At 45.1% G+C, this 25277-nt stretch overlaps 1 protein-coding gene across 10 annotated transcripts; it reads right to left on the bottom strand.

The window, feature by feature from the left end:
- Positions 1 to 1777: 1777 nt before the first annotated feature.
- LOC121581177 (dynein, cytoplasmic 1, intermediate chain 2a-like) lies at positions 1778 to 22454 on the bottom strand. 10 transcript variants are annotated; one of them, XM_041896601.2, is made up of 17 exons: positions 22326 to 22454; positions 21151 to 21271; positions 9786 to 9918; positions 7038 to 7116; positions 6714 to 6776; positions 6320 to 6444; positions 6128 to 6220; positions 5881 to 6043; positions 5705 to 5804; positions 5442 to 5567; positions 5077 to 5223; positions 3645 to 3758; positions 3241 to 3374; positions 3012 to 3156; positions 2634 to 2774; positions 2427 to 2552; positions 1778 to 2345 (listed from the first exon to the last, which is right to left on the bottom strand). In XM_041896601.2, the coding sequence occupies exons 2-17, from the start codon at positions 21268 to 21270 to the stop codon at positions 2232 to 2234; spliced, it is 1923 nt and encodes a 640-aa protein (XP_041752535.1). In that variant the 5' UTR covers position 21271; positions 22326 to 22454; the 3' UTR covers positions 1778 to 2231. The 10 variants fall into 10 exon arrangements, with proteins under 10 accessions (XP_041752535.1, XP_041752538.1, XP_041752537.1 ...); XM_041896604.1 differs by lacking the exon at positions 22326 to 22454 and adding an exon at positions 22174 to 22282 and having other exon boundaries at positions 7038 to 7092; XM_041896603.1 differs by lacking the exon at positions 22326 to 22454 and adding an exon at positions 22174 to 22282 and having other exon boundaries at positions 6128 to 6217.
- Between the last annotated feature and the right edge of the window lie 2823 nt (positions 22455 to 25277).

Consider the following 25277-nt stretch of genomic DNA (forward strand, 5'->3'; position numbering starts at 1 on the left):
TACTCATCCTTTCAGGAAGGAGAAATTAACTGTTTTTCTATTGAGAGACCTACTAGTACAGTACATTTAAAAAGAAAAATGTATAACTTTGGTTCATGATAACTAAAATATTCAGTCAGCGTCATAACTTCAAGTAAAGTTCATTTAAAAAGCACCTTTTTTGTTGTGTAGTGTTAATGTTAAGGGATATATTAGTAACGCTAGCTGCAGAAAAATGTAATGTTTAAAATACAGTGCATATGGAAAGAATCCAGACCCTTCCCTTTTTCCACATTTTGTTACATTAGCCTTATTTTAAAATAGGTTAAATAAAATAATTATCAATCTACACACAACCCCATAATGACAAAGGGAAAACAAGTTTTTATAAATGTTTGCAAATGTATACTTTATTTATTTACATAAGTATTCAGACCCTTTGCTATGAGACTCGAAATTGAGCTCAGGTGCATCCTGTTTCCATTGATCATCCTTGATGTTTCTACAACTTGATCGGAGTCCACCTGTGGTAAATTCAATTTATTGGACATGATTTGGAAAGAAACACACCTGTCTATATAAGGTCCCACAGTTGACAGTGCATGTCAGAGCAAAAACCAAGCCATGAGGTCGAAGGAATTGTCCGTAGAGCTCCGAGACAGGATTGTGTCGAGGCACAGATCTGGGGAAGTTTAGCAAAACATGTCTGCAGCATTGAAGGTCCCCAAGAACACAGTGGCCTCCATCATTCTTAAATGGTAGAAGTTTGGAACCACCAAGACTCTTCCTAGAGCTGGCTGCCCGGCCCAACTGAGCTATCGGGGGAGAAGGGCCTTGGTAGGGGAGGTGACAAGGAACCCGATGGTCACTTTGACGGAGCTCTACAATTCCTTTGTGGAGATGGGAGAACCTTTCAGAAGGACAACCATCTCTGCAGCACTCCACCAATCAGGCCTTTATGGTAGTGGCCAGACGGAAGCCAGTCCTCAGTAAAAGGCACATGACAGCCCGCTTGGAGTTAGCCAAAATTCTCTGGTCTGATGAAACCAAGATTGAACTCTTTAGCCTGAATGCCAAGTGTCACGTCTGGAGGAAACCTGGCACCATCCCTACGGTGAAGCATGGTGGTGGCAGCATCATGCTGTGGGGATGTTTTTCAGCAGCAGGGACTGGGAGACTAGTCAGGATTGAGGGAAAGATGAACAGCGCAAAGTACAGTGAGATCCTTGATGAAAACCTGCTCAGGACCTCAGACTGGGGCAAAGGTTCACCTTCCAACAGGACAACGACCCTAAGCACACAGCCAAGACAACGCAGGAGTGGCTTCGGGACAAGTCTCTGAATGTCCTGGCCCAGCCAGAGCCCGGACTTGAACCCGATCGAACATCACTGGAGAGACCTGAAAAAAGCTGTGCAGCAACGCTCCCCATCCAACCTGAGCTCAGTTGGTAGAGCATGGCGCTTGCAACGCCAGGGTTGTGGGTTCGTTTCCCACAGGGGGGCCAGTATGAAAATGTATGCACTCACTAACTGTAAGTCGCTCTGGATAAGAGCGTCTGCTAAATGACTACAATGTAAAAATGTAAAGAATGGGAGAAACTCCCCAAATACAGGTGTGCCAAGCTTGTAGCGTCATACCCAAGAAGACTCAAGGCTGTAATCGCTGCCAAAGGTGCTTCCAACAAAGTACTGAGTTAAGGGTCTGAATACTTATGTTAATGTATTTATTGTATTTTTTTGCACAAATATCTAAAAACCTGTTTTTGCTTTGGGTATTGTGTGTAGATTGAGGGGGGAATTTAGTCCATTTTAGAATAAGGCTGTAGCGTAACAGGTTAAGGGGTCTGAATACTTTCGGAATGCACTGTATGTGCAACCGAATGTGATATAAAAGCATAGATAAATAAAATTGTAGCTAAAATCTGAGGACATGGCTGTCCTTGTCTATGAAGGTTGGAATGGGCATAGCATGGGTCATATTTTTCTGTTCTTCACCATCAGTTTAACACACAGTCAGCCCATAGGCAATATACACACATCTGGAAAATGAATAAATACAAGCTACAAAGTAGTAAAACGGTATAACGTTTTGCATATTTAGAAAAAGACTTGAGTTGGAAGAGCTGTGGACGGAACACTGTCGACGCTCTAGAACCCTGAGGGATAAACATCACACCTGCTCCAACTGAAGGGAGGGACGATTTGGAAGCAAGAGGGTAGTGGTCCCCAAAGTTACCCTGTTACCATGGTGATCAGGCGACTAGGCGCTGCGCGGCGAGCTCATCTCCTTCGTCTCGGTTCTCGTTGATCTCCACGAGCGTGTGCATGAAATGGGTCCACTCATCTGCCTTGGGCACAAAGATCTGCTGTGGAAACGAGAGAATATACACACAGGTATGACATGTACAGTATATCAAGAGCTTCAATATAAGGGATGAATCTCTCACCTCTCCTACGTCGTAGACCAGCACCTGCCCGTCTGAGTCTCCTGTAGCGATCTCTCTCCCTGAGTGAGACCACCGCACACGGTTCAGAGCAGGACACCCATCCACAACCACACTGGCACTGGGCACCTAAGACACACACACAATGTTTGTTGCATTGTTCATAAGCATATCTGTTGTTTTGTACTGTGTGTATAAATGTGTGTGTACCTCTGTGTCGTCGTTGAGGTTCCACAGGTCCAGCCGTCCTGATCCGTCCACACAGGCGAAGAGGGCAGGGTGAGTGGGAGACCACATGACATCATACACATAGTCACAGCTGTCCTCAAACGAATACAGAGGACGGGTACTCTACAGAGAGACGGGGAGAAAGGGTAAGTGTGTGTCGCCACAACGCATAGTAACCGGTGCCAGTAACAACAAGCCCTGGCCACAGGATGAACCATTCCTGCCCCCACTGCCACAAGATCTGCAGGTCATGGATCGACCGGTTTAGCCACCTCCGGACCCATGGCCAGCCAGACCCACACAACAACCCGGACTCGTGACACCTGGAGGGAGATCCCAGAAGAGAAGTGTGTGTGTTACCTTGGTGGTCCAGAGCTTAACGGTCCAGTCGAAGGAGGCAGAGATGAAGAGCTGGGAGAAATCCACAGGACCCCCAGCACTGTGACAGCTCAGCCCAGTGACTGGACCATGGTGCCCCTCAAACACCTCACTGATGCCTGCCTTACTGTAACACACACATACACAATGTTATAACACACACACATTGGTGTTGGCCACAAAGCAAAGTTATTAACACACACACACATACCTCCCGTGGCGGCAGGCGGTGTAGACTGATCCATCTTCACTCCCGACTACGAAGTTATTGACGTCACCCAGAGGAAACGCCATTGAGGTCACTGCTACTGCCTTAGACTGCTTAAACACCAGCTCCAGGCTGTCCTGTAACACACACACACACAGCGTTAAGACTGCCAAAACACTAGCTTCGCAATGTCCTAGAACACACACACACACAGCGTTAAGACTGCCAAAACACTAGCTTCGCAATGTCCTAGAACACACACACACACAGCGTTAAGACTGCCAAAACACTAGCTTCGCAATGTCCTAGAACACACACACACACACACACACACAGCGTTAAGACTGCCAAAACACTAGCTTCGCAATGTCCTAGAACACACACATACACACACACTGCAGTAGTACCTGTGGTTGAGACAGCATGTCTAGGCTCCAAGAACACATCTTTCCGTCAGTAGAAATGCTGATGAGGTTGTGAGCGTTTTGGGTCCCGACCATGTTCACACAGTTCACCGGGTGCTGAATATCACAGGACACGTTAGAAATGGGTGATGTTTCGATTTAGCTAACATGACATAGTTCAGTCTATATTTAGCTAATAGTAGCTTGCACCTGTAAGATAATATGTAAACAATTTCACATTTTGAAAGCTATTGAGCACTCAATGTAGAAAAAGTATGTGGACACCTGCTTGTCGAACATCTCATTCCAAAATCATGGGCATTAATATGGAGTTGGTCCCCCCTTTGCTGCTATAACAGCCTCCATGCTTCTGGGAAGGCTTTCCACTAGTTGTTGGAACATTGCTGCGGGGACTTGCTTCCATTCAGCCACGAGCAATAGTGAGGTCGGGCACTGATGTTGGGCGATTAGGCTCGCAGTCGGCATTCCAATTCATCCCAAAGGTGTTTGATGGGGTTGAGGTCAGGGCTCTGTGCAGGCCAGTCAAGTTCTTCCACACCGATCTCGACAAACCACTTCTGCATTGTGATGCTGAAACAGGAAAGGGCCTTCCCCAAACTGTTGCCACAAAGTTGGAAGCACAGAATCATCTAGAATGTCATTGTATGCTGTAGCGTTAAGATTTACCTTCACTGGAACTAAGGTGCCTAGCCCAAACCATGAAAAACAGCCCCAGACCATTATTCCTCATCCATCAAACTTTACAGTTGGCACTTTGCATTGGCGCAGGTAGCGTTCTCCTGGCATCCGCCACACCCAGTTTCGTCCGTCGGATTGCCAGATGGTGAAGCGTGATTCATCACTCTAGAGAACGAGTTTCCAATTGTGGCGAGCTTTACACCACTCCAGCTGACACTTGGCATTGCGCATGGTGATCTTAGGCTTAGGCTGCTTGGCCATGGAAACCTATTTCATGAAGCTCCCGACGAACAGTTATTGTGCTGACGTTGCTTCCAGGCGTAGTTTGGAACTCGGTAGTGAGTGTTGCAACCAAGGACAGATGATTTTTACGTGCTTCAGCACTTGCCGGTCCCGTTCTGTGAGCTTGTGTGGCCTACCACTTCGCGGCTGAGCCGTTGTTGCTCCTAGACATTTCCACTTCACAGTAACAGCACTTACAGTTGACCGGGGCAGCTCTAGCAGGGCAGAAATTTGACGAACTGACTTGTTGGAAAGGTGGCATCCTATGACGGTGCCACATTGAAAGTCACTGAGCTCTTCAGTACGGGCCATTCTACTGCCTATGGTGTGTCTATGGAGATTGCATGGCTGTGTGCTCCATTTTATACACTTGTCAGCAACGGGTGTGGCTGAAATAGCCGAATCCACTAATTTGAAGGGGTGTCCACATACTTTTGTAGTGTATATGAGTTACCGTGTGAGCGGATGCAGACAGGGGAGTTCTCTGTACAGATGTTCTTTTGTTGCTCCTGTTGTCCCATAGGACGATCTGGCCTGAGTAAGTCCCACCCACAATCAGGTTAGGATGGAACCTGGCGAACGCCGCTGACATCACCGCAGACTGGGGAAGAGACACAGAGAAGGGAATTATATCCACAGAGTGGTGTGTGTTTGTACCTGGCAGTGGAAGGTATGTGTGTGTACCTGGCAGTGGAAGGTATGTGTGTGTACCTGGCAGTGGAAGGTATGTGTGTGTACCTGGCAGTGGAAGGTATGTGTGTGTACCTGGCAGTGGAAGGTATGTGTGTGTACCTGGCAGTGGAAGGTATGTGTGTGTACCTGGCAGTGGAAGGTGTATTCGGGTGTGGTATTCTTATACTTCATATTCCAGACCAGAGCCACTCCGTCCGGCTCATGAGGAGCATCTTCATTGTTGTTGTAGGAGGCCACCAGCAGCTCAGGGTACTGAATCAAACAGCAGTCAGACAGCAGTCAAACAGAAGCTTATCAGGAGTCAAAGACACAGATTTCCATGACTCTAACAGAGAAACACAAGAGATTATATAACTCTTTAATCCAAATCATCACACACACTCTCCTACCTGAGGAGACCAGTCCAGACAGGTGACCACTCTGTTCTTGGACCAGCGCTCGTCAGAGAACACCCTACTGAGAGACATCTTAGCGCCCGCCTGCATCTCACTAAAAAGGAAAGAAGACACAGAGAAATAAGAATGTACACTCTATAGTTGTGTGTTCTGGTTTGTGTGTGTCTCACCGCTCCTTGTCCTCCAGGTCTCGGCCACTGTAGTCGAAGCAGACGTCCACTCGTTCAGAGAGAGCCCGCTCTACAATCCTGCTCCCTCGATCGAAGAACGTCATGAACTCCTCAGAGTGGAGCAGGTGCATCTTCTCCTCTTCAGTCAGCTCCTTGGGAGGGGCTACACGCACACACATGGATATCAGATGTGGTTTAGGCCAGGGCTGGTCAACTTACAGAGGTAGAAGGGTAAAGTCAATCTCACCTTCTTCCTGCTTCTCCTCCTGATCAGCTTCCTCCTCCTGGGTGTCCTCTGCTGGCTTGGGATCGACCATCTCTTCCTCATCTTCCTCTTCTGCTACACACACGCACAACATAATGCTCATAACAACACAACATACATGAAAACATTAAAAGTCTGTAGAATTGCTGATAACCCATAAAACACAACGTTGACCTGGTTTAGCCTGGGTGTGTGTTGGTGTATCAGCGGGGGTCTGTGTCTCCTTGGAGTAGGACACCATCTCTTTTGGGGGGAAATCCACCTGGGTCACCTTTGCCATGCCAAGCCTCAAACCTCGCCTGGACAGGAGACACCCACATAGTCAGAGAGACACATACCAACTTAAAAACACAGCCACACCATTATAGACTCTCTCTCACTCCACATCCAAACACACCATTACAAAGACAAACACTCTACCGGTGCTAGCAGACAGCAATGTGTATGATGCAAACAGGGGCCATTCAGGCCCAACAAAGAAATGAACAAGAGGAACAGAAGAGAGGAGCAAAACCACAGCCCAAGTAGGGGAATGTGTCTTATAGAGTAAGAAAGGGGTGAACAGTACCCCAGTAGTTCAAAGTCAGAGTGCAGCTGCAGAGTAGAGGGGTCAGGATCCCAGTGTAACGTCCTGATTCAGCCACAACACACCACCAGGGGGCAGCAGTTAGTCACACAGAGAGAGAGAGGGGGGAGAGAGGAAGCAAGAGAGATGGAGAGAGAGAAACAAAAAGAGAAAAGAACAGGGCGTGAGAGAGGAGAGAGCAGGAAGAGCGAGTGTTAGTAACACAGAGAAAGAGAGAAAGCAGGCAGGTCAGAATTTACACAAAGTTAGTAATATACACTGAGCGTGCAAGTACTTATTCACAAATACACAAACACACACACGTACCTGGTGTTTCCATCTCCGGAGTCCTGGCTTCTAGACTCGCTGCCCACTGACTTGGCTGAAGGAGACATAGGGGTAGGGACTAGATAGTGAAACAGACACGTATCCTCTGTTATTATCCTCAGAGGCTGGGCTGTGTGAGGGTGTGTGTGTGGGGGGAGTCAAAAAATGAGGGAGTGAATGAGTGAGTGAGTCAGTTGGTAGTAAATGAAGGGAGAGAAGAAGAGAGAAGAAAAAGTAGGGGACTGTCACGAACGTTGAGAGACGGGTCAGACCAAGGTGCAGCGTGAAAAGCGTACATGTTTATTTAACTTGATAAACAAAAACAAGAAACAACGTAACGTGAAGTCCTCAGGCTATACACATACAAGCCTAAACACGGAACTGAACCTAAACCCCCCCCCCCCAAAGGTGCATACTCTGGCCGCACCAACCTGACTCATTAGGGTAGGGTCCGGATCCGGCTCCGGGCGTGACAACCTCTCCCTCTCTGCCTCCCCGTTGCGCCCCTGGTCTAGTCTAGACCTCGGCGCGATGCGTCCCCTCTCCTTCCTCCCACGATGCACCAAGCCCTGTCTGGACGCTGGTGTGGGAGACCCCGAACCTGGAGAGGGGCTGACGTCTGGGCCTGGATCGGCAATCCCCTCACGATGCACCAAGCCCTGTCTGGACCCTGGTGTGGGAGGCCCCGACCCTGGAGAGGGGCTGACGTCTGGGCCTGGATCGGCAATCCTCCCCCGATGCACCAAGCCCTGTCTGGACCCTGGTGTGGGAGGCCCCGACCCTGGAGAGGGGCTGACGTCTGGGCCTGGATCGGCAATCCTCCCCCGATGCACCAAGCCCTGTCTGGCGCCTGGTGTGGGAGGCCCCGACCCTGGAGAGGGGCTGACTTCCGGGTCTGGAGTGGAGCCGCTGACCGGAGCTGAACTGGACCCCGGTGGAGCGGACTGCTCTGGCTCCGGAGTGGAACCGCTGACCGGAGCTGGACTTGGCACCGGTGGAGCGGACTGCTCTGACCCCGGAGTGGAACCACTGACTGGAGCTGGACTGGACACCGGTGGAGCAGACTGCTCTGACCCCTGAGTGGAACCGCTGACCGGAGCTGGACTAGGCACCGGTGGAGCGGACCGCTCTGACTCCGGAGTGGAGCAGCTGAACGGTGCTGGACCAGGCACCGGTGGAACGGGCACGGGCCGGGCCGGACTGGGAAGACGCACCACTGGTCTGGTGCGAGGAGCAGGAACGGGCCGGGCCGGACTGGAGACACGCACCACAGGTCTGGTGCGAGGAGCAGGAACGGGCCGGGCCGGACTGGGGACACGCACCATTGGTCTGGTGCGAGGAACAGGCACGGGCCGGGCCGGACTGGGGACACGCACCACTTGTCTGGTGCGAGGAGCAGGAATGGGCCGGACTGGGGACACGCACCACTGGTTTGGTGCGAGGAGCAGGGACGGGCCGTACTGGACTGGATACACGCACCACTGGTTTGGTGCGGGGAGCAGGTACAGGGCGTACCGGGCTGGCGACACGCACCACTGGTTTGGTGCGAGGAGCTGGCACGGGCCGTACCGGACTGGATACACGCACCACTGGTTTGGTGCGGGGAGCAGGTACGGGGCGTACCGGGCTGGTGAGGCGCACTGGTGACACAGTGCATAGAACCGGAGCAGGATATACTGGACCGTGGAAGCGTACTGGAGGTCTGGAGTGTACAGCTGGCACAACCCGTCCTGGCTGGATGCCCACTTTCGCACGACACGTGCGGGGCGCTGGCACAGGACGCACTGGGCTGTGAACGCGCACTGGCGACACAGTGCGTATCTCTGCATACCTAGGTTCCTCTATGAACCCACGCTCCTTCTGTTGCCTGACCAGCTCCTCTCTCCTTGCCTCCACTACTTCCTTCTCCCTTTGAGCATCCTGTAGCGCCTCCCTCTGAACGGATAACTCTTGCTCCCTCTGAGTTAACAGCTCCCGTAACGTGGTGGCCTCCTCTCTGACTCTCGATCCGCAGGTCTTGGAGGACCTCTAGAATAGTGGCCTCCTCCTCTCTAGTCAGCCCTTTCCCGGCCTCCTGCTCTCTCGTCGTCTACCCCGTGAGCCCCCCCAAAAAAAATGTTTTGGGGCTGCTACTCGGGCTTCCTCTTCGGCCGGCAACGTTGATGTCGCCGTTGATCCTCTCCTGCCTGGGCTTCCTCCTTCGCCCAGGGTCCTTTACCTGCCAATATCTCCTCCCAAGTCCAAAATGACTTCCCCTCCTGTGTCCAGTGTGTCTGCTGCTCCTGGGCACGCTGCTTGGTCCGTTTTTGGTGGGATCTTCTGTCACGAACGTTGAGAGACGGGTCGGACCAAGGTGCAGCGTGAAACGCGTACATGTTTATTAACTCAAATAAACACAACAAAACCAGAAAACAACGTAACATGAGGTCCAAAGGGCTATACACATACCAGCCTAACAGGAACAAGATCCCACAATAAAGTATGATCCCCAATCAGAGACAACGAGCAACAGCTGCCTCTGATTGGGAACCACACCCGGCCAAACATAGAAATAGAACAACTAGAACTTAAACATAGAAAATACAACAGATTTCCACACCCTGACTCAACAAACAAGAGTTCCATACGTCAGGGCGTGACAGGGACAAGTGGCATGCTGAGGCTTCATGCAAAAAGGCTTGTTAAAAAACAGAAGAGTGTGTGTCCGTGTGTGTGTGTGTGTGTCTGTGTGTGCGTGTGTGTCCTTACCGTTGGGTATATCAGAGGTGATCCCCATGCTCTCCAGCAGAGCCTCAGCCTCTCTCCTCTTCTTCTCCAGGTCAGAAGAGTCATCTGGTGCACCAACTCCACCCCCCTCCCCTCCCCACTTAGAGTCAGACCCCTACAGGGGGAGAGAGTGGAAGGGGGGAGAGAGAGAATGGGTAGAAAAGGAGAGGTAGCGTGAGAGGGATCCGTTGAATTGGAGAGACAGGGAGACAGATAATGTAATAAATACAATATAACCATGTATAAATACTGCATAGGCTATTACATGACACTGTAATAATAATAATATACTAATATTTATTTTACTTGTATTTATTCAAGGGAGCCCAATTGAGACCAGGGTCTCATTCTCAATGGTGCCCTGAGAACAAACAAATCAACATGATAATGCAATAAAACCGCAAAAGAAAAATAACCACAAGATACAGAAGATGCACTACATTTCAACAACACAAATTAATATATTACAATCAACCAAAAAACTCGCAAACTTCAGTGAATTCATTCCTCATCAGCGTTCTAAACTGCCCTATTGTCACCAGGGATTCAAGATGTAATGAGGATTGTAAATTATTACAAACATAGGTGATGTTAAAACTAAAGGCTGATTTACCTAGGTTGGTAGAGACACAAGGGACTTCAAGTGTTTTTTGTTTTTTTTAGGGGGTAGATCAGCTTTAATATTGCAGATAGATTGTAACGTCCATCAATGTAATTGTCTGCATCACTTCCAATCTCCCATATGTTTTTTTTCCTCGCAAATATATATATGCATATACAGTGGGGAAAAAAAGTATTTAGTCAGCCACCAATTGTGCAAGTTCTACCACTTAAAAAGATGAGAGAGGCCTGTAATTTTCATCATAGGTACACGTCAACTATGACAGACAAAATGAGAAAAGAAAATCCAGAAAATCACATTGTAGGATTTTTAATGAATTTATTTGCAAATTATGGTGGAAAATAAGTATTTGGTCAATAACAAAAGTTTCTTAATACTTTGTTATATACCCTTTGTTGGCAATGACACAGGTCAAACGTTTTCTGTAAGTCTTCACAAGGTTTTCACACACTGTTGCTGGTATTTTGGCCCATTCCTCCATGCAGATCTCCTCTAGAGCAGTGATGTTTTGGGGCTGTCGCTGGGCAACACAGACTTTCAACTCCCTCCAAAGATTTTCTATGGGGTTGAGATCTGGAGACTGGCTAGGCCATTCCAGGACCTTGAAATGATTCTTACGAAGCCACTCTTCGTTGCCCGGGCGGTGTGTTTGGGATCATTGTCATGCTGAAAGACCCAGCCACGTTTCATCTTCAATGCCCTTGCTGATGGAAGGAGGTTTTCACTCAAAATCTCACGATACATGGCCCCATTCATTCTTTCCTTTACACGGATCAGTCGTCCTGGTCCCTTTGCAGAAAAACAGCCCCAAAGCATGATGTTTCCACCCCCATGCTTCACAGTAGGTATGGTGTTCTTTGGATGCAACTCAGCATTCTTTGTCCTCCAAACACGACGAGTTGAGTTTTTACCAAAAAGTTATATTTTGGTTTCATATGACAATATGACATTCTCCCAATCCTCTTCTGGATCATCCAAATGCACTCTAGCAAACTTCAGACGGGCCTGGACATGTACTGGCTTAAGCAGGGGGACACGTCTGCACTGCAGGATTTGAGTCCCTGGCGGCGTAGTGTGTTACTGATGGTAGGCTTTGTTACTTTGGTCCCAGCTCGCTGCAGGTCATTCACTAGGTCCCCCCGTGTGGTTCTGGGATTTTTGCTCACCGTTCTTGTGATCATTTTGACCCCACGGGGTGAGATCTTGCGTGGAGCCCCCAGATCGAGGGAGATTATCAGTGGTCTTGTATGTCTTCCATTTCCTAATAATTGCTCCCACAGTTGATTTCTTCAAACCAAGCTGCTTACCTATTGCAGATTCAGTCTTCCCAGCCTGGTGCAGGTCTACAATTTTGTTTCTGGTGTCCTTTGACAGCTCTTTGGTCTTGGCCATAGTGGAGTTTGGAGTGTGACTGTTTGAGGTTGTGGACAGGTGTCTTTTATACTGATAACAAGTTCAAACAGGTGCCATTAATACAGGTAACGAGTGGAGGACAGAGGAGCCTCTTAAAGAAGAAGTTACAGGTCTGTGAGAGCCAGAAATCTTGCTTGTTTGTAGGTGACCAAATACTTATTTTCCACCATAATTTGCAAATAAATTCATTAGAAATCCTACAATGTGATTTTCTGGATTTTTTTTTCCTCAATTTGTCTTTCATAGTTGACGTGTACCTATGATGAAAATGACAGGCCTCTCTCATCTTTTTAAGTGGGAGAACTTGCACAATTGGTGGCTGACTAAATACTTTTTTTCCCCACTGTATATACACTGCTCAAAAAAATAAAGGGAACACTTAAACAACACAATGTAACTCCAAGTCAATCACACTTCTGTGAAATCAAACTGTCCACTTAGGAAGCAACACTGATTGACAATAAATGTCACATGCTGTTGTGCAAATGGAATAGACAACAGGTGGAAATTATAGGCAATTAGCAAGACACCCCCAATAAAGAAGTGGTTCTGCAGGTGGTGACCACAGACCACTTCTCAGTTCCTATGCTTCCTGGCTGATGTTTTGGTCACTTTTGAATGCTGGCGGTGCTTTCACTCTAGTGGTAGCATGAGACGGAGTCTACAACCCACACAAGTGGCTCAGGTAGTGCAGCTCATCCAGGATGGCACATCAATGCGAACTGTGGCAAGAAGGTTTGCTGTGTCTGTCAGCGTAGTGTCCAGAGCATGGAGGCGCTACCAGGAGACAGGCCAGTATAATCAGGAGACGTGGAGGAGGCCGTAGGAGGGCAACAACCCAGCAGCAGGACCGCTACCTCCGCCTTTGTGCAAGGAGGAGCAGGAGGAGCACTGCCAGAGCCCTGCAAAATGACCTCCAGCAGGCCACAAAAGTGCATGTGTCTGCTCAAACGGTCAGAAACAGACTCCATGAGGGTGGTATGAGGGCCCGACGTCCACAGGTGGGGATTGTGCTTACAGCCCAACACCGTGCAGGACGTTTGGCATTTGCCAGAGAACACCAAGATTGGCAAATTCGCCACTGGCGCCCTGTGCTCTTCACAGATGAAAGCAGGTTCACACTGAGCACATGTGACAGACGTGACAGAGTCTGGAGACGCCGTGGAGAACGTTCTGCTGCCTGCAACATCCTCCAGCATGACCGGTTTGGCGGTGGGTCAGTCATGGTGTGGGGTGGCATTTCTTTTGGGGGCCGCACAGTCCTCCATGTGCTCGCCAGAGGTAGCCTGACTGCCATTAGGTACCGATAAGAGATCCTCAGACCCCTTGTGAGACCATATGCTGGTGCGGTTGGCCCTGGGTTCCTCCTAATGCAAGACAATGCTAGACCTCATGTGGCTGGAGTGTGTCAGCAGTTCCTGCAAGAGGAAGGCATTGATGCTATGGACTGGCCCGCCCGTTCCCCAGACCTGAATCCAATTGAGCACATCTGGGACATCATGTCTCGCTCCATCCACCAACGCCATGTTGCACCACAGACTGTCCAGGAGTTGGCGGATGCTTTAGTCCAGGTCTGGGAAGAGATCCCTCAGGAGACCATCCGCCACCTCATCAGGAGCATGCCCAGGCGTTGTAGGGAGGTCATACAGGCACGTGGAGGCCACACACACTACTGAGCCTCATTTTGACTTGTTATAAGGACATTACATCAAAGTTGGATCAGCCTGTAGTGTGGTTTTCCACTTTAATTTTGAGGGTGACTCCAAATCCAGACCTCCATGGGTTGAAACATTTGATTTCCATTGATAATTTTTGTGTGATTTTGTTGTCAGCACATTCAACTATGTAAAGAAAAAAGTATTGAATAAGATTATTTCATTCATTCCGATCTAGGATGTGTTGTTTAAGTGTTCCCTTTACTTTTTTGAGCAGTGTATATATATATATATATATATATATATATATATATATACATATACATACACATACACATACATACATACACATACACATACATACATACATACAGTGGGGAGAACAAGTATTTGATACACTGTCGATTTTGCAGGTTTTCCTACTTACAAAGCATGTAGAGGTCTGTCATTTTTATCATAGGTACACATCAACTGTGAGAGACGGAATCTAAAACAACAATCCAGAAAATCACATTGTATGATTTTTAAGTAATTAATTTGCATTTTATTGCATGACATAAGTATTTGATACATCAGAAAAGCAGAACTTAATAGTTGGTACAGAAACCTTTGTTTGCAATTACAGAGATCATACGTTTCCTGTAGGTCTTGACCAGGTTTGCACACACTGCAGCAGGGATTTTGGCCCACTCCTCCATATAGACCTTCTCCAGATCTTTCAGGTTTCGGGGCTGTCGCTGGGCAATACGGACTTTCAGCTCCCTCCAAAGATTTTCTATTGGGTTCAGGTCTGGAGACTGGCTAGGCCACTCCAGGACCTTGAGATGCTTCTTATGGAGCCACTCCTTAGTTGCCCTGGCTGTGTGTTTCGGGTCGTTGTCATGCTGGAAGACCCAGCCACGACCCATCTTCAATGCTCTTACTGAGGGAAGGAGGTTGTTGGCCAAGATCTCGCGATACATGGCTCCATCCATCCTCCCCTCAATAGGGTGCAGTCGTCCTGTCCCCTTTGCAGAAAAGCATCCCCAAAGAATGATGTTTCCACCTCCATACTTCACGGTTGGGATGGTGTTCTTGGGGTTGTACTCATCCTTCTTCTTCCTCCAAACACAGCAAGTGGAGTTTAGACCAAAAAGCTATATTTTTGTCTCATCAGACCACATGACCTTCTCCAATTCCTCCTCTGGATCATCCAGATGGTCATTGGCAAACTTCAGACGGGCCTGGACATGCGCTGGCTTGAGCAGGGGGACCTTGCGTGCGCTGCAAGATTTTAATCCATGACGGCGTAGTGTGTTACTAATGGTTTTCTTTGAGACTGTGGTCCCATCTCTCTTCAGGTCATTGACCAGGTCCTGCCGTGTAGTTCTGGGCTGATCCCTCGCCTTCCTCATGATCATTGATGCCCCACGAGGTGAGATCTTGCATGGAGCCCCAGACCGAGGGTGATTGACCGTCATCTTGAACTTCTTTCATTTTCTAATAATTGCGCTAAACAGTTGTTGCCTTCTCACCAAGCTGCTTGCCTATTGTCCTGTAGCCCATCCCAGCCTTGTGCAGGTCTACAATTGTATCCCTGATGTCCTTACACAGCTCTCTGGTCTTGGCCATTGTGGAGAGGTTGGAGTCTGTTTGATTGAGTGTGTGGACAGGTGTCTTTTATACAGGTAACGAGTTCAAACAGATGCAGTTAATACAGGTAATGAGTGGAGAACAGGAGGGCTTCTTAAAGAAAAACGAACAGGTCTGTGAGAGCCAGAATTCTTACTGGTTGGTAGGTGATCAAATACTTATGTCATGCAATAAAATGCAAATTAATTACTAAAAAATCATACAATGTGATTTTCTGGATTTTTGTTTTAGATTCCGTCTCTCACAGTTGAAGTGTACCTATGATACAAGTTACAGACCTCTACATGCTTTATAAGTAGGAAAACCTGCAAAATCGGCAGTGTATCAAATATTTGTTCTCCCCACTGTACATACACATACACATCCTTTAAAAAATATATATTTCCCTTTATTACTTTCCAACCCCACCACCCCTTCCCTAATTGGAGTAAACTAGTGAACAACAACGCTTAGGCCTCTACTTCCAGCTTATACATACTATATACATTTTATGGACACAGTCAATTTTACAATAATTCTATTTTGTTGTTTGTTTTTACTCCTGAACTTCCTCTACCCTCAACCTCTCCGATCATTTTCATGATGTCCATCCGGTTTGCTTCTCAAATCAAATCAAATCAAATTTGATTGGCCACATGCGCCGAATACAACAGGTGCAGACATCATCTCCTTCGTCTTGGCCCTTAACCAACAGTGCATTTATTTTTAACAAAAAAATAAAAATAAAACAACAACAAAAAAAGAGCAGAAGTAAAATAAAATAACAGTAGGGAGGCTATATATACAGGGGGGTACCGGTGCAGAGTCAATGTGCGGGGGCACCGGCTAGTTGAGGTAGTTGAAGTAATATGTACATGTGGGTAGAGTTAAAGTGACTATGCATAAATAATTAACAGAGTAGCAGCAGCGTAAAAAGGATGGGGTGGGGGGGCAGTGCAAATAGTCCGGGTAGCCATGATTAGCTGTTCAGGAGTCTTATGGCTTGGGGGTAGAAGCTGTTGAGAAGTCTTTTGGACCTAGACTTGGCACTCTGGTACCGCTTACCGTGCGGTAGCAGAGAGAACAGTCTATGACTAGGGTGGCTGGAGTCTTTGACAATTTTGAGGGCCTTCCTCTGACACCGCCTGGTATAGAGGTCCTGGATGGCAGGAAGCTTGGCCCCAGTGATGTACTGGGCCAAACGCACTACCCTCTGTAGTGCCTTGCGGTCGGAGGCCAAGCAGTTGCCATACCAGGCGGTGATGCAACCAGTCAGGATGCTCTCGATGGTGCAGCTGTAGAATTTTTTTGAGGATCTGAGGACCCATGCCAAATCTTTTTCAGTCTCCTGAGGGGGAATAGGCTTTGTCGTGCCCTCTTCACGACTGTCTTGGTGTGTTTGGACCATGATAGTTCTTTGGTGATGTGGACACCAAGGAACTTGAAGCTCTCAACCTGTTCCACTACAGCCCCGTCGATGAGAATGGGGGCGTGCTCAGTCCTCTTTTTTTTCCTGTAGTCCACAATCATCTCCTTTGTCTTGGTCACGTTGAGGGAGATGTTGTTATCCTGGCACCACACGGCCAGGTCTCTGACCTCCTCCCTGTAGGCTGTCTTCTATATGCCATACCATATCTTTCTAACTGTGCTCTTTCACAAAAGCTCTCAACCTATAACCTATATACTTATTATGCTTATTATGGACACAGTATGCTTACATTATTAGTTATCTTGTTGTTATTGGTTGTTGTTAGTTGTTATTGGTCCCATCCTTCAACTCCATTCAACACCACCCATCTATCTCTTAACACCATCCATATTGGATTTCTATTTACCATATATTTTTCAACTGTATTGTGATGTTTTACAAAAGTTCTGAACCTTTCTATTCTCATTGTTTCTACAGATTGTAAATTGAATATAAAATGTTTTGCTAAAAGTATTATTATATTATTGATCGATTGACTATGACTTTTCAGATCACCCAGTAATGCTATCTGCAGGGTTAGCTCCAGGTAAATATTGCAATCCTTTAGCCATTCCTGGACCTGTGTCCAAAAACAAGCTACAAATGGACAGTACCAAAACAAATGATCTAATGATTCTGTCTCTTCGCAGCAAGATCTGCAGAGCTGGGAAGATTGTATCCCCAATATAAATAACATTCTATTGGTTGCAAGAATTTTATATAATAATTTAAATTAAAAAATTCTAAGTTTTAAATCCGGCGTCGTTTTGCGTATCAGTTCATAAACACTATGCCATGGAATTGGTACGTCAAAAATCTCTTCCCAACTATTTTGCAATCTATACAGTGAGGGAAAAAAGTATTTGATCCCCTGCTAATTTTGTACGTTTGCCCACTGACAAAGACATGATCAGGCTATAATTTTAATTGTAGATTTATTTGAACAGTGAGAGACAGAATAACAACAAAAAAATCCAGAAAAACGCATGTCAAAAATGTTATCAATTGATTTGCATTTTAATGAGGGAAATAAGTATTTGACCCCTCTGCAAAACATGACTTAGTACTTGGTGGCAAAACCCTTGTTGGCAATCACAGAGGTCAGACTTTTCTTGTAGTTGGCCACCAGGTTTGCACACATCTTAGGAGGGATTTTGTTCCACTCCTCTTTGCAGATCTTCTCCAAGTCATGAAGGTTTCGAGGCTGACATTTGGCAACTCAAACCTTCAGCTCCCTCCACAGATTTTCTATGGGATTAAGGTCTGGAGACTGGCTAGGCCACTCCAGGGCCTTAATGTGCTTCTTCTTGAGTCACTCCTTTGTTGCCTTGGCCGTGTGTTTTGGGTCATTGTCATGCTGGAATACCCATCCACGACCCATTTTCAATGCCTTGGCTGAGGGAAGGAGGTTCTCACCCAATATTTGACGGTACATGGCCCTGTCCATCGTCTCTTTGATGCGGTGAAGTTGTCCTGTCCCCTTAGCAGAAAAACACCCCCAAAGAATAATGTTTCCACCTCCATGTTTGACGGTGGGGATGGTGTTCTTGGGGTCATAGGCAGCATTCCTCCTCCTCCAAACACGGCGAGTTGAGTTGATGCCAAAGAGCTCGATTTTGGTCTCATCTGACCACAACACTTTCACCCAGTTCTCCTCTGAATCATTCAGATGTTCATTGGCAAACTTCAGACGGCCCTGTATATGTGCTTTCTTGAGCAGGGGGACCTTGCGGGCGCTGCAGGATTTCAGTCCTTCACGGCGTAGTGTGTTACCAATTGTTTTCTTGGTGACTATGGTCCCAGCTGCCTTGAGATCATTGACAAGATCCTCCCGTGTAGTTCTGGGCTGATTCCTCAGCGTTCTCATGATCATTGCAACTCCACGAGGTGAGATCTTGCATGGAGCCCCAGGCCGAGGGAGATTGACAGTTATTTTGTGTTTCTTCCATTTGCGAATAATCGCAACAACTGTTGTCACCTTCTCACTAAGATGCTTGGCGATGGTCTTGTAGCCCATTCCAGCCTTGTGTAGGTCTACAATCTTGTCCCTGACATCCTTGGAGAGCTCTTTGGTCTTGGCCATGGTGGAGAGTTTGGAATCTGATTGATTGATTGCTTCTGTGGACAGGTGTCTTTTATATAGGTAACAAACTGAGATTAGGAGCACTCCCTTTAAGAGTGTGCTCCTAATCTCAGCTCGTTACCTGTATAAAAAGACACCTGGGAGCCAGAAATCTTTCTGATTGAGAGGGGGTCAAATACTTATTTCCCTCATTAAAATGCAAATCAATTTATAACATTTTTGACATGCGTTTTTCTGGATTTTGTTGTTGTTATTCTGTCTCTCACTGTTCAAATAAACCTACCATTAAAATTATAGACGGGTCATTTCTTTGTCAGTGGGCAAACTTACAAAATCAGCAGGGGATCAAATACTTTTTCCCCTCACTGTATGGGACGGCTGTCATTCTTAAATGAAACTGGTATACTTTTTTATTTATCACAGTTTTCTTTAACCAATTATGTTCTTTAATGCAAGGCCGACAGACAAGTTCCTTACTTTTTCCCCCTTCCACTTTCCTCTTCCATTTTTGCGGTAATGCTGCAATTCTTTGGTTGTAATTTTGGGTAGAGCAGACATTTCCATATGTTTCTGTTAGCTGCATGTGCAACATGACTCCACCAGTCCTACCGATGAGATCATTTACGAAGATTATACCTTTTTTAAACATTTTGTCAAAAAAAAAAGTTTTTTTTATCAATTAGTATATTTGAGTTTAACCACAATATTTGTTGCATTATTTGTTCTGTTGTTTCTGGAGGATTAAATTGAAATTGCAACCAACTTTCTATGGCTTGTTTTAGAAATAGTGATATTTGGGAGATGATTTCCCTTTTCAAATAACTGAAAGTGAGAGGTTGTAATCTGAATAAAGGGAAAAAGGCCATTCTTGAACATTGGGTGATACGATCTTACTAATTTGCTAGAGAACCAGTTCGGATTTAAGTAGAACTTTTGTATGACTGAAGCTTTTAGTGATAGGTCTAATGTTTTAATATTTAATCATTTCTGTCCTCCGAATTCATATTCATTATATAGATTAGCCCGTTTAATTTTGTCTGGCATGCCGTTCCAAATAAATTTGACCATTTTTTTTCTCATATAATTTAAAAAAGTGTTCACTAGGCGTAGGCAAGACCATAAGCAAATAGGTAAACTGGGATAATACTAAAGAGTTAATCAGGGTGATTTTCCCACAAATAGACAGGTATTTACCTGGTAGCAAGATCTTATCTATTTTTGCTAACTTTCTATTAGAATTTATTGGAGTGAGATCATTTATTTCATTTGGGATATGTATTCCGAGTATATCCATATCACCATCAGACCATTTTATTGGTAAACTACATGGTAATGTACATTTTTTATTTTTTAGTGATCCAATACGTAATATAGTACATTTATCATAATTTGGTTGTAATCCAGAGGTTAGAAAATGTATCTAGATCTTCTATGAGGCTGTGGAGGGATTCAAGTTGTGGATTTAAAAGAAAACATGAATCATCAGCTTACAATGACACCTTTGTTTTTAAGCCCTGGATTTCTAATCCCTTTATTATTGTTGGATCTGATTTTAATAGCTAACATCTCGATGGCCATAATAAATAGATATGCCGATAGTGGACAACTATCGGCATATCTATTTTCCACTTGTATCCTGTTTCAGTAATAATGAAATCAGACCTTCTTCTTGAGTGTCTGATAATCTACCGTTTACACTCGCAAACTTCAGTGAATTGATTCCTCATCAGCGTTCTAAACTGCCCTATTGTCACCAGGGATTCAAGATGTAATGAGGATTGTAAATTATTCCAACCATAGGTGATGTTAAAACTAAAGGCTGATTTACCTAGGTTAGTAGAGACACAAGGGACTTCAAGAGTTAACTAACCCTGTAAGCGGGTTTGGTGCCTCTTATTTTTATACATTAACAGAGAAATGAGATATGTTGGAAGCTTGTCCAGCAGAGTTTTGTAAACAAAAGGGAAAAATGAAGTGATCTACAGGAATTTAGAGAGGTCCAGCCGACCTTCTGATAAAGGATGCTGTGATGAGTATTAAACCTGTCTCCTGTGGTAAAGCGAAGTGCGTTATAGTACACTGCATCCAAGGGTTTTAGAGTAGCGGCTGCTGCATTCTGATAAATGGTGTCACCATAATTAAGAGCTGGCAGGAAGGTTGCCTGCAGGTAAACCTGCTGTTTAGGGAGAGGCATGATCGATTTCTAGAAAAGAACGCATAAATGTGTAAACCATCTGAAATATTTCTATGAGAATTAGAAAACAACATACATTTAGTTTTTCCAGCAATAACTAACCATTTCAAATCAACAAGGGCTTTCTGCAAGGCAACTAAATCAGATTGAAGCTCTAACATAGCCTGGTCAGCAGTAGAGGCGATAGCATACATAACAGTTTCATCTGCATACAGATGAATGTTACAGGGATGTGAGCCCCCACAACTCCTCTGCATCAAGCCAGCCATTAGCATGTTCTACTTCTCTTCTTTCTACTTACATCCTTCTTCTTGTTATTCTCTTCCTCCTTTCTCTTCTTTTCCTCTCTGATCTGGGCCAGGCGCTGTTTCTTCCTCTCCAGCTCTGCTTTCAGCTCACTCTTATCCTGCTTATCCGCCATGCTGCAAGAGAGAGGGAGAGAGAGGGAACAAGAGAAGTCAATATGAGTTTGAAGATCTAACTGCTTGTGTGTGTGTGTGTGTGTGTGTCCGTGCGCGTGTGATGGTAGCTGCTGGTGGTATCACACTGTAACCATGTGAACACAAGGGGATAACTGTTCATGACAATGTGTCCTTTATCTGTGTGTGACATGGAAAATAAGAAACAAAGTCTTATCTATGCCACGCCTATGTTTAGCTGGGTTGTTATATGTTGAACAACCGAATTCGGTCAGATCTTATCATGGGCAGAGCCGGGATAGAAATAACCCATACATTTCATATTGATTCATTTAGTCCTACTTTTTGTCCATTGATTCATGCAGCAGATAGAATCATGAGATTACAACATGAATCAAAGGTTTGTTATTAACAGTTCAGTGAACACCAAATTAATTAGGTGGTTTATTGGAAACGGGTTGAGCGGCACATTGAATGAATTGGTCACATCACATCTCAGTATGATCATCTGATTCTGCGAGAGCAGGAGCTTGCTCGCTGGCAAACAGTCATCATCTGAGTCATGCTCGATACCAAACTAGCCAGCGACGGAGCACACTGACCGCATTAAAAGACGCAACCCTTCATTTGAACGCTGCTTCATTGTACAATAGTAATCTATTTATCCACAAGGCAATAATCTCCTTGCCATTCTTGCAAGGCACGGGCGTTAGCTAAATAGCTAACGTTACAGCTAACCGGCGATAAACCTGAAAGTGACACTGACAGCTAACGTTAGCTAGCTAGCAAGCTAGCTAAATGCCACCAAACAGTCAGTATGTTTCACGGTGACCATCAGACATGATCAACTCGCGTATCACGTTTTTAAACTACTAAAACATGAAAGTAGCTAGTATTGCACTTACTTTATATAAACAATGCTTTAAATTAACTTAAATTCGCGTGGAGTTACAGTAGATAGCTAGCTAACAGTACAGTACTGGGTAAGTAGGTGATGGAACTGACAGCTCCCCAGGCCCAAACAATGATGATGTCAATCATAGGAAGTAAGGAATACCTTCCCCCCAGAATCTAATCTAAGGTCAGTTTTGTGTTTATCCCATCCTGGTTAAATCTGGAATTCGGGGTGGATAATCTGATTCTAGATCTGTGAACACCCGCAACTTCGACACAGATTAGTGCTATCTGGAATCCTTGGGACGTCCATAATCAACATCGACTTAACCCTAACCGTATTTAACCATTTTTAAGGGACGTCCCAAAGATTCCAGATAGCAAAGACCTTTTAGCTACATGGATGGAAACTGAGGCAGGACAAAATTACATTTGAATAGCCTCATGTACCGCTAGATGGCGCCAATGGTTAATCTAAGATAGCAGATTGACCCTGGCTTGCTCTCATCAAGGAGTTATAGAATAATTCCCTGTAAACCCTGGCTCTCATCAACATTAAAAGCCTGGGGTCAACATGATATTCCAAGGTAGATCAGGTTTCAGACATCTATACTTTGGGGTCATCATGCTCTCTTTCTGATGTTACACGTCTTTGAGTTTGTATACATGTGTTATAACACGTGATTGATATGTGAAATAAGGAATTAGTGGATTCACATAGGACCAACTGTTGTTCAGTTAATTGCTTTGTACTTCTGCTAGAATGGATAAACTGTTATATCAACATAACTGTTGAGCAAGTATATGAACTATTTGTTTAGAGTTAAGGGTAGTGGGTTGGGGTAAGAGTTAAAGGTTGAAATTATGTTGGTTTGAAAGCCTTGTACTTTGATCTTCTGCTCAAGCATGGCCAGATACTGATGACCCCACGTTCCATTTCCACTTGCTCACTGCAGCTGCTTTTCAAAATGGCTGCCACCTCTCTCTATGCCTTTCTTATAGCCCAGCGGACATTTGATGCTCTTGGAATGCCCTGGCTCTGATCACATGGCAGCAAGCAGTAGTCTATGATCTCTTGCTCTCACTCTCGCACTACATTAATGAACTCAATTTCTATAGGGAATGACTGTCATGTTTATACAGCATAAACTGTAATGTTATTTCGGGCTCTTTGTGTGTGGATGGGAAGAGAAAGAGTGTGTGCGCTTCTGTTCAATCTACTGTACTTATTCAATATTCCTCTGTAACAATGACTGTACAGGGCTATCGTTCTGTTACCATGGAAACTCATCAGGTTACCATGACTGAGCAGGTGCATATCGGTTGTGTGTCTGTGCCTCACTCGCTTTCTCCACCAAATAGAACCCGTTTCATACCCCCCAACATACACACTCTTTCTCCCCCCAAACTAAAAAACAAGCGCTCATTCTGAGAAAAAACATGAAATATTCACACGTTTCATTCAAGCCTGCAGATATGTATTCATAGATGGAAAACAGTGAGTTTAGTGATTGTGAATCTTATGCTTATCCTCTACTCCCAGAACTACTGTAGGCTCTCACACACTAACACATCACCACAAGAGTGAGTCTTTACTAAGTCGGGTGTGTGTGTGTGTGACAATCATCTTACCCCTTCTCTATGATAACTTTGTACTGTCAGAATCAGAAAGGGTCTGTCTGTTGTTGTTACAGAGACAGAGCTCGGCAGCAGAACCCACTGTGAGTTTATTATTGTTCAGTCAGTGCCATTGACCTGCCTTCACCTGGTCGGCTCCATTGGGGTGTAAAGGGTTAAGTCATTCACCCAATGAACACAAACAAGTCCAAAGATAATGTGTGTGTGCATGTGTCCCTGTGTGCGTGAATTCCACAGTGATGTCACGAAAGCTTCACCACAACATAACATAGAGGCCTAGCTGCAGGCTGATGCATTGCACCAGATTTGGAACAAAGCATTTTCTCCATCTAGATCATATCACTGTCTTCCTGTTCCATGCATGTTCACCTCTTTCATTTTATAGGATGCCTTTTTAACATGTTCCAATACAACAAAACTCATGTTTTCAACTCACCGTGTGTAGTAGCAGAATTCAAGCATGCACACACACGCACACACAGCGAGTGAATATTTATAAATTGTGTAATACACATGGTAAGAATCATGTAAGAAACAATACGTTTCTAACTATTCATTAAATATTGCTTTATCTCTGACACTTAATGTGTGGCCTATACCTAAAGGCATTCATCTATCTCTATGTATTAAATAATAAGGAACACCTATTGTAGTCATATTGAATTTTGTTTTTAGCCTCTACTATTTAATTATATATTTTGTATGTGAGAGGAGGAGAGATGAACTTGTGTCTTTCGGCCATTTTTGGGGTGTCGCTTCATTGTTTCGCGTCATCTCATCCACAGCACGAGCTAGGTGTGCGCAAATAATAGATATATGTTCAGTAGAACTTTTGTCCCAAACATTTTTGGGTGGTACACTTTTGGTAGCTGATCATCTCAGATCTGTATATTTAGGTACATCATCTAATATGATCAATTGAAACTGTCATTTAAATGCACATAATTCAACATATGGCACAGAATTTTAAGATAATGGCTATACATACATTATTCGAACGTTCTAACTGTAATTCTATATTCCACCATGGAGCGAGCATATCGGTTCTATTTATTGTAATTCCATGGCGCTAACCTCGCGATAGCCGCTTCAAGGATTGGAGCATTACCGTTCTCCTAGCAGCAGGATATTATGCTGGCAGCACGAGCACAGATTCTTTTGTTTTCAAAATAAGAGTCCCCCTGCAAAGACATGCTAAACTCTGGGAATATCGATTTTTTTTAAGCACTAGTGCAGTACAACTGGTTTTCAAAGAATTGCAACCACCTTTAAACAAATTATTTTATTTCATTTTTAATATTGTATTATTTATACCAGCATTTATTTTGAAAGTTTACACAAATACTGATATGTTGAAAGCTACGGTGTAGGCTATATTTAAAATACACTTTTAATAAAATACAAATATGTTATTGTAATTATTCAATAGTCTGCAAAACTTAAATGGTTCTCTCGTGCTGGGCAACGGGTTTAATAC

This window comes from Coregonus clupeaformis, chromosome 14, assembly GCF_020615455.1.
Source record: "Coregonus clupeaformis isolate EN_2021a chromosome 14, ASM2061545v1, whole genome shotgun sequence".
NCBI classification, from domain to species: Eukaryota; Metazoa; Chordata; class Actinopteri; order Salmoniformes; family Salmonidae; genus Coregonus; species Coregonus clupeaformis.

Bases quoted from the DNA above. Each gene is read 5' to 3' on its own strand.
- LOC121581177 (XM_041896601.2), bottom strand. From the start codon at position 21,270: ATGGCGGATAAGCAGGATAAGAGTGAGCTGAAAGCAGAGCTGGAGAGG. The intron at 7,117-9,785 runs GTAAGGACACAC...TTCACTATCTAG, and splicing joins CACCTCTGATATACCCAACG to TCCCTACCCCTATGTCTCCT. The intron at 5,568-5,704 runs GTAGGAGAGTGT...TGTTTGATTCAG, and splicing joins GTCTGGACTGGTCTCCTCAG to TACCCTGAGCTGCTGGTGGC.